This window comes from Lethenteron reissneri, chromosome 43 (genome assembly GCF_015708825.2).
Source record: "Lethenteron reissneri isolate LAM-NWPU_2019-01 chromosome 43, ASM1570882v1, whole genome shotgun sequence".
Taxonomy (NCBI): domain Eukaryota; kingdom Metazoa; phylum Chordata; class Hyperoartia; order Petromyzontiformes; family Petromyzontidae; genus Lethenteron; species Lethenteron reissneri.
The window spans coordinates 4,511,186-4,525,404 of NC_083821.1; the positions used below are offsets into that span (position 1 = coordinate 4,511,186).

At 51.7% G+C, this 14,219-nt stretch overlaps 1 protein-coding gene across 6 annotated transcripts in view; it reads right to left on the reverse strand.

Moving 5' to 3' along the window:
• Positions 1-14,219, reverse strand: part of LOC133353381 (extracellular sulfatase Sulf-2-like) — a 155,816-nt gene that overhangs the window by 18,444 nt on the left and 123,153 nt on the right. For 5 of the 6 annotated variants that reach the window (XM_061569588.1, XM_061569584.1, XM_061569586.1 and 2 more), the window contains 5 exons: positions 12,198-12,329; positions 11,653-11,715; positions 10,678-10,801; positions 3,546-3,909; positions 1,046-1,471 (listed from right to left, as the gene is read on the reverse strand). In XM_061569588.1, the coding sequence (XP_061425572.1) occupies positions 1,046-1,471; positions 3,546-3,909; positions 10,678-10,801; positions 11,653-11,715; positions 12,198-12,329 (1,109 nt within the window). Of the gene's footprint in view, positions 1-1,045; positions 1,472-3,545; positions 3,910-10,677; positions 10,802-11,648; positions 11,716-12,197; positions 12,330-14,219 lie in introns of those variants that run through there. The other variant, XM_061569590.1, reaches the window with a different exon arrangement.

A 14,219-nucleotide genomic window follows, 5' to 3' on the forward strand; every position in this document is an offset into this window, starting at 1 on the left:
CAGCCAATTAATGAGCGATTACATGTTGCCATCTCCTGGCCAATGTTACCCCCACCGTGATTGTCTCCCACACAGTCCCAATTGCTACTCTTGACACCCCTAAGTCGATTTAGGGGAGAGCCGGCGATGTTTACGTACAGGGCGCTGGGTCTCCCCTAAATCCACGGCCAGGAATCAAACCCAGGACCGTGCGGTCACGGTGCGGTGCGTGACCAGGACACCGACGCTCCACAACACATACACACACACAAGCAAAATGCAACTTCCCCATTGTCGTCATGAAGACATTAAAGGAAATCAATGTTAGCTAACACCTATAGATATAAATTGGCGCAGGTGCTGTTAGCGGGCACTTATTAAAGCCGGCATGGCGCATGAGTGGGTAACGTGACCAGCGCCACGCCTGTTTGCATTTGTCTCCACGGTGCTGATGTGTGTGCATCGCACTGAGTACTTATTTAAGGCTCAGTTGACCTAGGTGAGGCCTAGGACCAGTGCAGATAGTCGTCGCTAACTTGAGCCGTAAGGGGGATTTTAACTCTTGTCGCCAGGTTCGTAGCGCAGTGTGCCGACCACTACATTACTCGGCCCTACAGGGCAATGGACCACAGATGCGCACGCATACGCCCACAACAAAGACGTTTGGGGCAAGTGCTGTTCATAAGCACCAATGAAGGCCGGCATGGCACACGAGAACGGGGATGGCCAGAACCACGCCCAAGCCGTCTTTGTCTCCCCAGTAGCGATGTTTACGCACTGCACCAGGTACTAATTTGAGGATGAGTCGACCTCGGATAGGCTCAGGACCGGTTCAGAAAATAGTCACTGTTATTGGGCGTGAGCGGGAATCAAACTCGGATCGCCAGGTTCGTAGTGCAGTGTGCTAAGAACTACACTTCCTCTCCCCAAGCCCACACACACGCCGACACAGATGCATGCACGCTTACTTCAGTACCCGAATAATTCAGCACAATCGTTTTGCAAACCACAATTGTTCTGGTGGTTTTTTTTCACATTACCAAGTTGCCCGTGTAAAGTCACCAACCTCGCTTAGCATCCTCCTCGAAGATCAGGTCGAAGATGTCATCGTTGCCTTGATCTTCTTCATCTTCGTCACCAACAACATCATCGTCGCCAGCGCCATCGTCGCGATCTCCACCGTCATCTTGCTCGCGTTCGCCATCGCCCTCGCTCACCATCGCCTCGGGGTCGTTGTGCCGATCATCCAGGACGGGACGTTCCATCGTCGAGCTGCTCGCGGCCGGACGGTTGGAGGCGGTGGCCGTGGGACTGCTGAGCTCCGCGGGGAGGCCCGCGGTCGCGAGGGGGGCGGCCGTGCGGGGGGCGGCCGTGGGGGCATCCGTGGCGTTGACCCCGGTGGGAAACGCCGGGGTCGGCTCGTCAGCTTGGGCCACCATGTCCAGCGAGACGGAGCGGAGGGCTCGGCCGCGACTCAACCGCGACTTCAGCCCTGGGGGGGGGGTGGGGAGGGGGGGGGGCGGAAGGAGCGGTGGTGCAGCAGTTAGCACGCTGCGCTATTAACCTGGTGACACAAGTTCGATTCCCGCTCACGGGCAACACCAGTGCACTGGTCATGGGCCTCCGCTAGGTCGACTCAGCCTCACATGAGTACCCCGGTGTGGTGTATAAACATCGCCACGGGGGAGACAAAGGTGGTCAGGGCATGGTGCTGGCCAACTACCCTCTCGTATGCCACGCCCGCCTCATAGGTGCTACTCACTAGCAGCACTTGCCCCACCAGTATGCTGGGGAGGGAACGCGCACACACACACAAGGCTCTGTGTGTATGTGTGCGTGACGTACATCTCACGATGTCTAATGGTCATGATGATAACGGCCGCACGGCGTCGCTCTGGCAGGTCGCCACGTCGCACGTGATGACTGAGACGTCGGCGCATTTCGCTGGCAGAATTTGTACGACGCGGATCTGGCTCATTGTGCTCCATCACCATCATCGTTATTGCGTTTGTACGCGTGAATAGGCGTACAACTGAAAGTTGTTAATGTAACGATGCGTCAATTAAACTGATTCAATTTGATTCTTATTTGTATATTTGATTTTTTGTGTTTTTTTCTCTTAAAAATTTCCTTCCACTTGTATCCCGATTGCGCGATCAGCATCACGTCACGTGAAAAATAATCCATTGGGATCTCTTGCAAAGAAACGGAATCCCTCATGTGCGAGAATGGCATGAGGAAGCGGATCTCACAGAACTACCTCTTGAGACCCATAAATACAGGTTTTTTGGGTTAGATTGCGAAGATTAAAAATGCTTCGTTAAACCCGCCACCACCCAACACAGCCAATTAGTAAGGTTTGTCACGTGAACAGAACATGCCAATTCATTACTAATACAGCACACCGGTGTGTTGGAGAGCGCCACAACATTTACAATCCGAGTACGACGTTTCGCCAGTAATTACAACAAGCTTCATCAGGCGACAGCACTAGGGGGCAGCACTTTCCCACCCACTCTGCGAGTAACGTTTGTCCCACGAAAGTCAAACCTAGATATACATTTTTTAGAGGTGGCATTTAGACAAATTTGAAACGACAAATTTCGATGGGTCTTTTTTTTCCTACTGGTATAATACCATCGACTCGTGGCTGCCAGATTTAAATCTCGGATCAGCGGTGCAAGCCCAGCACTCTGACTTCTGAGTCACCCGGCCATGTTATAGGCCTAACAGTTTTTTTTATACACCTGGGATTAATTTCACGACGATGCTGGAACAGAGACGGGTTCATGAATTAGACGTATAAATACGAAGCATGTCCAGGTCAGAGTTCACCTACCCCACGATTCAATGCATTCTCCTAATCTGGTGCCAGGAATCAATTTCATTCTGTCCCGTCTCATCTCATGTTGTTGTCTCCTTCATTCGTACCATTAGCCTAAAGGCAACATTAGCATCTCATTCTCATGAGATGTAACTAATAAGAATATTAATCGATAGTATAAATTATAACCGATGCTTACACGCAACATTTCTGAGCAGCGAGTCTCGGTTATTCATCACCGAGCTCGTGAATCGCTGATAAGCCTAACGAGCGGGCTGCGTGCCAAATGATGTACTGCCGAGAGCGACCAGCAGATGCCAGAGCAGACGTGAGATAGCGGCTAAGTTTATGGAGCCTTTGCAAAACAGCCAACGCTGGCAGGTAAGGATTCAACATCGCAGAGAACGAACGGAGCGGCTGCTCATCACCTGTGCTCGCTCCCTCCCTTATGAAGATAAAGTATATAATAGGCGACGTTTCGGGCAATGGCCATTTTTCAGAGGACACACAGAGTGTCCTCTCTGTGTGCGCTGTGAAGAATGAACATTGCCCGAAACCCTGCCCGTTATGTGCTCTCATTTTTTATTTCGAAGGCAGCGTTATCGCCGATTCGTTTTTGTCATCCGTGCTCGTGCACCACTGCCGACGACGCAGCGTTCCCTGACTCAGCAAGGCCACAGACGCACAATGCAGGTTGGGGAGGGTGAGGTGGGTGGGTGAGGTGGGTGGGGGGGCAACTCACGGAGAGAGTTCCCCGCGCCCTGGACAGCAGCAGGAGGCTGTCGCTTCTTGTGCTTCCGTCCGAGCGCTTTGCCGAACCTCGCCGCGTTTCCGCGACCGAAGACGTCGTCCGGCTCCCCGCCGGCGCCCCTCGTGCCGTCGCCGCCGTCGTCATCGTCGTCATCGCCGCCGCCGCCGTCGTCGGGGCACACGCACCATGGCTGCGGCAGCGTGCCGGCGTGCCGGGGAAGCTTGCGGGAACGCCGGGAGGACAGCGCTCCGTGCGGGAGAGGGGGGCGAGCGCCGGGCAGCTCGTGGCCCGGGAACGAGCCGCGGCACTTGTGGAGGCGCAGGCGGCCCACGGCGTCCTCCGCGCAGTGCCACTCCTGCCGGCCGCGTGCGCAAAGAGAAAGGTCACCCTGAAAGTTTGGTGCACGTTTAGGGGTTCGCTCAACGCTCGCAACGCGGTCGCGTGCTGGAGGATCGCTTAAGCGTGGATGTCTCTGCAACCGGTGGCGAGCAGTTGCCCAACTGGTTGAGCGCATGGTGGACTTCTTTCGCACCGTAAATCAGAGGCGCAGTAGAGAGAGACTTTCAAGTGATCTTCTTGGTGAATTTTACCGATGTATTTCATCAGGTGCACATTTGCTCGTTATGATTGGTTGTTTGAATCCTGATGTAGGGGCGAGGGGTGGAGGTCAGGGGTGGGGTGGAGATACCCAGATAAGAGGAGGGGGCTCTGCTGTAAAGGGCTTGGCCACACAATTTAGCCACGCCATTTTTGCGTAACTTCTCACTAAGATGTGGACAAAGCAGTCGCAGGCGATGATTAAGTCGCGCGATCTTGAGAGCGATAAGGTTTTGGATTGCGCAACCGATCACTAATGTGTACATCCACGTACATGTGCTTGGCATGGTGGGAAATGACACTCGACATGCTGGGTAATGGCCTGGTTAGAGAGATTATCTTTGACCACAGGTTCATCACAGCCGGGCATTGTTAAAAATCCCTGTACCTGCACACTGTCTTCGCTCTGCTCTTGGCAAGAAAGTTATTTACGAATCCCCGTACCAAATCTGACTTTCCACCCCGACGAATGAAGCAAAACCCCGTCCCGCACAAAGAATCTCTGTGAGCTGAATACATACATTCATGGTGCCAGGCCCCGTGCAAATGCCACATCGTTTCCCCGGAGAGTGTGCGGAAAAAAAGTAAAAAAAAATTGTGCGTGCTTCTGATTTAATATTTGCTGCGCCCTAGATTCAAAATCAGACTTCCAGGGTGACCAGATTTAGCCGCTCCCATGGCGGTTTACGAAGCGACCCTTGTCGTGAAGACGTTTGGCAGAGGAACGCGACGGCCGTCGACACTCCACGACACTACAATGACCTTCTCTCGCGGGACGTTCCACGGGCAAACATCGGACAATGTGGTCCTTCATGCACGCGTTATGCCCCCCCCCCCCCACGTGAGCGTACGTGTAGCAGTTAACCGCTCGTTGAGCACTACGTGTTCGGGGCTTTAAGCGGCAGATCGAATCATCGATTGATGTTGATTCTTAAGCCGACGATACGGGGATTGAATCACGCGCGTGTTGTTTTGTATTAGTTTACGCCTCATTTAATGGACTCGCGTGCACCGCACAGTCGCTGGAGGCCGCTGTCATGGCTGTAATGGTCACTAGGGCACATTCCAGAGGTCGCCGGCAGTTGAAACGATTGGCAGGTTTATGGAATTCCACGCGCCACCTTTGTCCACCCAGAAGTATAAATGGGTTCACCGCATACGGTTGGCAGGTCGTGTGTGGGTGGGGTTAGAATGTGGGGTATTCAAACCTTTTGCACGAGGTATGGGCAGCATCAGAGAGCAGGCCCAAACACCCTCTCGAGGGGCTGTCCAGAGCTGGCTCTGGTGGAGGCCCTTCTGCCAGCAGTGGCGTGAGCAAGCATTTGCAGGGCCGCGCCTTTACGCTTTGCTATCAATACATTTCTCTCGATGATATTGAAGTTGTGCTATCGGCATCGTGTCGTCAGAAGGAGACATTTCTGTTAAGGGAACTTCCGAAGCGAGCAGTGCATCTCCTTGCCCCTGCAATAGATATTTTATTTTAATTAATCAACACTTAGACACGCAGCTTTTAGAAGCCTTGCATGGAGTGTTTCGTCGCATGTCTATCACATCGCAGCCAAAGTTTGAATTGGATTTAATTACGTAAAATTACGAACATAATTTACGATAATGTGTGTTTTTTTGCGACCGGTTTAATCTCGGGCTGCTGAAACCCAGATTCAAACGCAGGTTTTCAGCTCAATGATGTCGCTTTAGCGTGCTGACGTGGTGTGAGCTGAAACGAGCCACCTGGCCTGGCTCTGGCTCCGTATCCCTTATTACAATGAGTGTGGTTCGACTGCCAAAAGCGATGAAGGTAGTAATCTCATTAGGTGCTAAACTAAGCACGGGTGCTAATTAACCCTCTCGCTACCTCACAGTGAGTTCTAGATCAATGACATTATGAACAAAAATTTTAAATATCCAAAATCGTAAGTTCGCAAGCATCCGCTGTCGGGGGGGTGGGTGATTTGAGTAATTGCCATAATATCCACAACTATTAAAATACACTCTCCTATCAAGGTGCAACCACAAAGACACAAACAGACAACGCGTAAGCACTCCCCCGAAGTCGGTTTAGTTAATCGCGTGAGCGACAGTAAAGGTTTGCAGGACGAAACACGAGCGCAGATGCGCCGGCTGTTATTGCCACTGAGTCGGCACGTCTCCCATTAGAACGCACTAACCGCGTCAGGCCCTATTATTTTTGCCAGGGCTGGTGCAAATCTAAATGCGGGGCTTGTGCCAATGTGACCCTTTCAAGCTGCTCGAGTCACCCATTAAGAGGTTGGGGGGGGGGCGGCCTTCCGTTGTCACATCAAACGGAGTTTGCATTCGTCTCGGCTTGTCTGGGCCGCACGAGTGCGCGGCGACGCCAGACGGCCGCTTTCACCACCGCCACTAAAATCCCGACGCATTGCGCCTCACCTCGTGGTATATCGCAGACTCCCCGAGCCGCACTGAGCCGAAGCGTGATGAGGGTCTTGTCGCAGACAGTGACAGGATTCGTAATTCGCTTTTGGGTCGGGCCATGTAAAGACCTGGCTAAATGTGTGTTCAAAGACCCTCCACCGCCCGACACAGCCGAACACATTAGGTTGTCACGCGCGGCCGGCAGTTAAAGGGCGGGCAGATTATGATTGCAATTCTCACGACAAAATGTAGCAATTAAGATAACGATGTTTCTGGTTTCCGGGAGGTGAAGCAATAATACTGTAACTGGCGCTTTTTTAAATCCTTTATATTGAGTTCACTTGCGTGCTTGCTTGCTTGCTTATGACCGTGCAAATCTTTCGGTCGGTTTTTAACCCACTTCCCGTGATCCAATCGAGCTGACATTTTCCACACAGACTCGTTGTGCCAGACAATTATTGTTCGTGAAAAAAAAATTCCCAAAATTTTACACTTTTTAGGCAAAAAAAAATATTTTACATATTTTCAAATAGAACGCATTCATGGCTTTGTCTGAACGTCAGAGTGTAAGAGCCCAGAGCGTAACCCCTCCACAGGCCGTGGTGGAGTAGCGCAGTTGGTAGCGCCCTCGCTTCCCATGCCAAAGGTCGCGGGATCGATCCCTGCGTCCTCCACAGGCGAATATATTTTTAAATCCTTTATATTAAGTTCGCTTGCTTGCTTAGGACCGTGCAAATCTTTCGCTCGTTTTTTAACCCACTTCCCGTGATCCAATCGAGCTGACATTTTGCACACAGACTCGTTGTGTGTGACAATTAATTTTCTTGACATTTTTTCCCCAAAATTTTACACTGTTTAGGGAAAACAAATTAAATATTTAATTACCAATTGCTTAATTGTGCAATGCAATCATCTGACCCATAGATTGCAGCCATCTCAAGCCAGAGGACGAGAGAACTCTAGCCGCCACGCATATAAAGGATTTAGAGTGAAAAACTTAGTTTTTACGGGTTTACTTGTTACACGCTTGCTACACAACGTGACAATTAAATGTGTTTTGCCGTGTCAGCGGGCGGTGGTGGCGGAGGGCTGGGGGATCTTTTGACACAAATTTTGTCCCAGATCATTACGTGGCCTGACCCGAAAATAATTTATGAACCAGGATCGAGCCTGGTTCGTACTTGAATATGAGAATGCCTGGGGATATCGGCTGGTGTAGGCTTGGGCTGTGAGGTGGCTTGGAGGTGGAAGTCCAGCAGTGTATTGAATCTGTCTGTGCAGGAGTTTTGGGTGTTGTATGAATGTTTAACACGTAGGCTTTCGCGACCAATATTATTCATAATCAACGTTTTGGGTTTAGATCGCGTTATTAATCAATGTGTCGTAACCCTCCACCACCCGACACGGCCAATCAGTAAAAAAGTGTCACGTTGACAAAAGACAAAAAGTTCACTACTTTAGCCCACCGGTGTGTTAAAGCGTGAAACCACAACATTTACAATTTGAGTACGACGTTTCGCTGGTAATTGCATCCAGCATCATCGGGCAATTCGCCAGAATGTCGGGTGGTGGAGGGTTACGACACATTTATAAATAACACAATCTAAACCCCAAAACGTTGATTATGAATGATTATGTTGTATGAATGTTGAACTTATTTTGCACCGTTCATAGCCAACTGTGCGAATCGGAGGGTCTTCCCCTCTCTTACGAGTGGGTTGTCTCCAGGTACTCCGGTTTCCTCCCGCTTTGTGACACGCTCATTAATAGCACCGGCCACAGCCAAACATCCAAATGCAGGACCTGCGTGGCCTAACCCTGAGTACATAAAAGGCATTGTTTTCATATGGCCATGTAAGCTGGACCGATACCGAATTATTGATGTGTTGAGAATTATTATGTGGATGCGATGGGTGGTCTCCCGGTTCATTTGTGACCAGAGTGGAGATGTGAGATGCGATTTTAAAAATGTATTTTCTGGATTTACCCGGGAAGGTTTCAGCAAGTCTCGAGACCAAATTTCAGGAAGGGTTTTCATCGGATATTTAACCAATTTATTATAAGTTGGCTTGCTTCGTGTGGAAGGAAACCAGAACGCCCTGGGGAAAATCCACAGGTGCACGGGGAACATGTTTAAACCTCTTGCAGATAAGTCAGCAACCTACTTGCTGCACTGCTTTGGTAGGCAGCTCACTGCCCCGCGGACAGACGAGCGTCTCTTCATGACCCACAAATCCCAAACTCAAAGGCGCTAAATTACAAATTGAAAGCACGCACCACCGATGATTGGCAATGCATCACTGGGGCAACATATGCGACACATTAACGGCATGAGGGCAATGCTGTAGTGCCTTAATGAGCAGAAAAGGCGCTTGTCAAAAAATGATAAACTAAGGTGACGAGGGCACGTGATTAGAATAGATCCGGGCGGCATCAGCAGTCACGCTAGGGCAAGTAGATGTCATTATGGAGGCAGCTACAGATCTATGTGGGTCACTTAATTCTGGCTCCTGTCCGAAATGACCCCACGAGTGCGACCGGCGCTAAGGACACCGCGATCGACCTCACAAGAGGAAGGGGGGGGGGGATTTAATGAACGGTTAAAAAATTATGCGACGATGGTCGAGATGGACGCTTATATCCAACGAGACCGCAGCGGCAGGAGAAGAGAGAGCGGCGTTTGATTATCGGCGCCGCGGGGACATTTCATTTCATTTGAGGGGTGATAAGTCGTACAGCGTGTGTGCGCGTGTGCACGTGCCCCGCACGTCGCGAAAAGGGGCGGTTTGTCGACATCGCAGTCAACACGGGGGCCTGCCCGAGGTTAGGCGGAGTGCCGTTCACACGCGCGCACGCTCCAAATGAATATCGAGTTTTAAAACGTACTCCGCTAATTGCAATGTGTTTTCGATTAAATCGCCTCATTATCCACCGTTCAACTTTGAAGCGTGCTCCGATTCTAATGGGCTCTGGCAGCCAATACAAATATTCTGTATTACCACTCGCCCTTGCTGCTTGAGACAAACATCAACATGACCTCTTCATTACATCTCCTCTGCCAGAGCGGTGCAGTGGTTAGAGCGCGTGGCTTGCCATTGGAAGACTGTGTGAGCTCAACTCACGATGGCAGTGAGGTTCAGAAAATCAGTGGCGCTAAGCTATAGCTAAAATATTCTTAGGTGTTTTCGGTAAAGTCACGTAGGTAAAACATTAAAATTAATAAAAGTAAAATAAAATAAAAATCACGACGTTTCGGAGGCAACACAAGTCGTGATTTTTATTTTATTTTACTTTTATTAATTTTAATGTTTTACCTACGTGACTTTACCGAAAACACCTAAGAATATGAATCCTTGCAGTCACGAAAGCTTCAAATCTATAATTAAAATGTCATCTTGGAACGTGCACGGTGTTCACTCGCTCACAAGGACAGCGGGAAGTCAACGGTGGTCTTCCTATCCTGAGACTCACCCCAGCCATAGGAATGTTGAATTTCCACTACTGGTTCAGAACCGTGATACAACATGAACACTGCCCACACAGTCACTACCACCTGGCATAGTCTGTGCAAAACTTGTAATTTAACAGATATTATTGGCGGCATAGCCAACCGTACGTAGCCAACTTGTGCTCATCGTAGGTGTGGGGAGAGGAAAACAAACTAGGTGCCACAAGCAGTTGTGCAGAAATTAGTTTTCAATCTAGATGATTTAAAGGTGCATAGCATTACAGGCGGTCGCAGAAGCGCATGTGAAAACGGGACGCAAAGTTTTGTTCGATGGTGAGATCAGCCTTATAAACACGACAAAGATCCCCCGTAGAGCCTTAACAGACTGTTGGGACGAGTGCTGTTCGCAAGCACCTATGAAGGCCGGCACGGCACACGAGGGGTTGTATGGCCAGCACCACGCCCGGCAGCATTTGTCTCCCTAGTGGCGATGTTTACACACCGCACCAGGTACTCATTTAAGGCTGAGTTGACATAGGGGAGGCCCAAGACCGGTTCAGATAATCGTCACTGGTGTTGCCCGTGAGCGGGAATCGAACTCGAGCCGCCGGGTTTGCAGAGGGAAGTGAACGCTAAGAGCACTCGCTCCAATGTGTGCGAATACACCAACGTACATGCACTCACCTGCCCTGGCTGCTGGCAGGCGGTCTGATACTCGGAGCGCGAGCACACCTCCTTGAGACGCTCCACCTTGGGCAGCTGGTTGGTCGCTGGCGAGGTGCCCTCCTCCTTCTTACGCAGCATCTTGCTGCGGTGGCATGGGAGCAGGGGACGCAGGCACCACACACGCACCACAAGCACGGCACACGCACCGCACACACCACACACACACGAACCACACACACACGCACCACACACGCACCACACACACACCACACACGCACCACACGCACGGGACATGCAACACACACACACAAACACACACCACACACGCACAAACACACACCACACACGCACCACACACGCACCACACCACACACGCACCACAAGCACGGCATACACAACACCCACGCACAAACACACACCACACACGCACCACACACACACAAACACACACCACACACGCACCACACACGCACCACAAGCGCGGCACACGCAACACACACGCACAAACACACACCACACACGCACCGCACACACACCACACACATACCGCACAGGCAACACGCGCCACGCACACCACACACACGTACCACTCAGGACGGCGAATTGGGAGCCCGCCAAGCGCAAATGCGTTGCACTGTGACGTTGCAGCGTGGAATCAAACGACGCCCGTCAAATCTACGAGGTCGCGCCGGTTTCGATTCGATCCCCCGCCTTTATCCACCAAGCGGCGTAACTTTGGTACAGCGCAGATTAGCCGAGCAGCGGGTCGCGTGTGGTGGAGTAAAGTGTGGGTATTCCCACCCCTTCCAAGAAATCTGACCGGCATTGGAAGAGTGGGCCAAAATAGAGGAGGCTCATTTGCCAGCGGTGGCATGAGCAAGCGATTGTAGGGCTGCGCCTTATTCAGTCAAGCTCACAACTTGAACGGGGCTAAGGGTAAGATCCGTCTAAACACATGAGCAGTCATACCCAGCCGCAGTCCACAGAACTTACCCTCTTTCAACGAGGAATGAGTCTCTCCAAACGATCGGCTTTTTCACACCAACAGAACGGAACCTGGAAATAAAACACAGCGACAATTACCAAAACACTCACTCCCCCACCTTCTCGCTCGCTCACTCACTATCTCACTCACCCACCCTCTTGCTCATTCACAATCTTGCTCACCGACCCTCTCGCTCACCAGCCCACCCACCCGCCCGCCAACCCACCCTCCCTCTCAATCACTCGCTCCTCCAGAGCACAACCCCGTGAAAGTGGGACAATCAGCGATTCCTCAGTTTTGCCGCGAAGGGATTGATTGATTGACTGACCAAAGCTGCTTAGGGAACGTGGGACATGGCGACGTTATTGTTTGTGGGCTCGATCCAAGAAGGGCTTTTGTTGTCCTCCGTCGAGATGCATGTATGTCTACATTGGCCACCTTTGACCTCCGCACTGTTTTAACAAATCCCCGAGCCTCACTCTTTTGCCGCCTTCAAGCACGCTCGACCTTTGAACTCCGCTCGACGTGGTGCGCTGTGTGAGCGCGCGCCCACCTGTTGCTCGGGCGGTCGCTGCGCCGCAGCAGCTTGAGCAGCGAGCGTCCGTCCATGTCGCCGGGGATGTCCAGGCCGGCCATGTCCAGCATCGTCGGCGCCAGGTCGATGTTGAGCGCAATCTGGGGGACGCTGCTCGCGCACACGCAAGGACAAGGATCCCCCCCCGCCGTGTAGCCTTTAATGGACTGTAGGCGAGTAGCACTTGTGAAGGTCGGCACGGCGCAGGAAGGCGGCCAGGCACCACGCCCGGCCGCCTTTGCACGCAGTGCCAGGGGAGGCCCAGAACCGGTTCGGATAATCGTCACCGGTGTTGGCCGTGAGCGGGAATCGAACTCGGGGCGCCAGGCTCGTAGCGCGGCGCGCTAACCGCCGCACTACCGCTCCCCGCACGCGCACACGCACCAGGCACACGTTTAGTTGACACGCACGCGTTACACGACGAGTCACTGGAGGTCCGCGGCTTCGATAGCCACGTCGAGTGTCGTCAGAACGCGGTCAGTACGCTGAACTTGCAAATCAAAGGTCGCCGATTTGATTCAATCTCCCGTGCGTGGCGGTTGAAACAATGGTGCAGGTTTCTTAAATCCTCCCCACGCACCTCCACGTCTGTCCACCCAACAGCGGTCGTGGGCTACACGACTGGCCAGTGTGGAAGAGTAGGCCAACATTTATCCCTTCAGACTGGTTCTCCAGAGCTCCCCCTAGTGGAGGCCCCTTTAGCTAGCAGTGGCTTGAGCAAGACATTGCAGCGCTCCGCCTTTACCTTCACCTAATACACATTTTTCATGTCCCGTTCGTCTAAGGATTTTCAGTGCCCTTCATCTGTCTTTCCTGTAAAAACGTGTTTCAATAGAGTTCCGTTTGCAGATTAGACCTTTTTTTTTTTTTTCCCCAGGAACCTTCGTTTGGGGCGGCAATTTTTCCCGCGGTCGGTGGTTGCCGGCGTTTTCATTAAGATAAGAGTGAAATGGGGAGAAGATGCATGGCTAAATCCCAGCCGTCCCACCTATCCCCTTCTCTCGCGATATCCCGCGGACAAATTGGGGTCGCCTGGCGAGGTCAGCGGTAATCCCCACCACGCCGCCGCTGAGACACCGCCATTGGCTAGCCACTGACATCGTTTAGCCACCGCCATCGTTTAGCCACCATCATCGTTTAGCCACCGACATCGTTTAGCCACCGACATCGTTTAGCCACCGACATCGTTTAGCCACCGACATCGTTTAGCCACCGACTTCATTTAGCCACCGACTTCGTTTAGCCACCACCATCGTTTAGCCACCGACTTCGTTTAGCCACTGACTTCATTTAGCCACTGACTTTGTTTAGCCACCGACTTCGTTTAGCCACCGACTTCGTTTAGCCACCACCATTGTTTAGCCACCGACTTCATTTAGCCACCATCATCGTTTAGCCACCGCCATCGTTTAGCCACCGACATCGTTAAGCCACTGCCATCGTTTAGCCACCATCATTGTTTAGCCACCTTCATCGTTTAGCCACCGACATCGTTTAGCCACCATCATCGTTTAGCCACCGACATCGTTAAGCCACCATCATCGTTTAGCCACCATCATCGTTTAGCAACCATCATCGTTTAGCCACCATCATCGTTTAGCCACCACCATCGTTTAGCCACTGACTTCGTTTAGCCACCGACTTCATTTAGCCACCGACTTCATTTAGCCACCACCATCGTTTAGCCACCGACTTCATTTAGCCACCGACTTCATTTAGCCACCATCATCGTTTAGCCACCGACTTCATTTAGCCACCGACTTCGTTTAGCCACCGACTTCGTTTAGCCACTGCCATCATTTAGCCACCATCATCGTTTAGCCACCACCATCGTTTAGCCACTGACTTCGTTTAGCCACCATCATCGTTTAGCCACCGACTTAATTTAGCCACTGACTTCATTAAGCCACCGACTTAATTTAGCCACTGACTTCGTTTAGCCACCATCATCGTTTAGCCACCGACTTAATTTAGCCACTGACTTCGTTTAGCCACCGACTT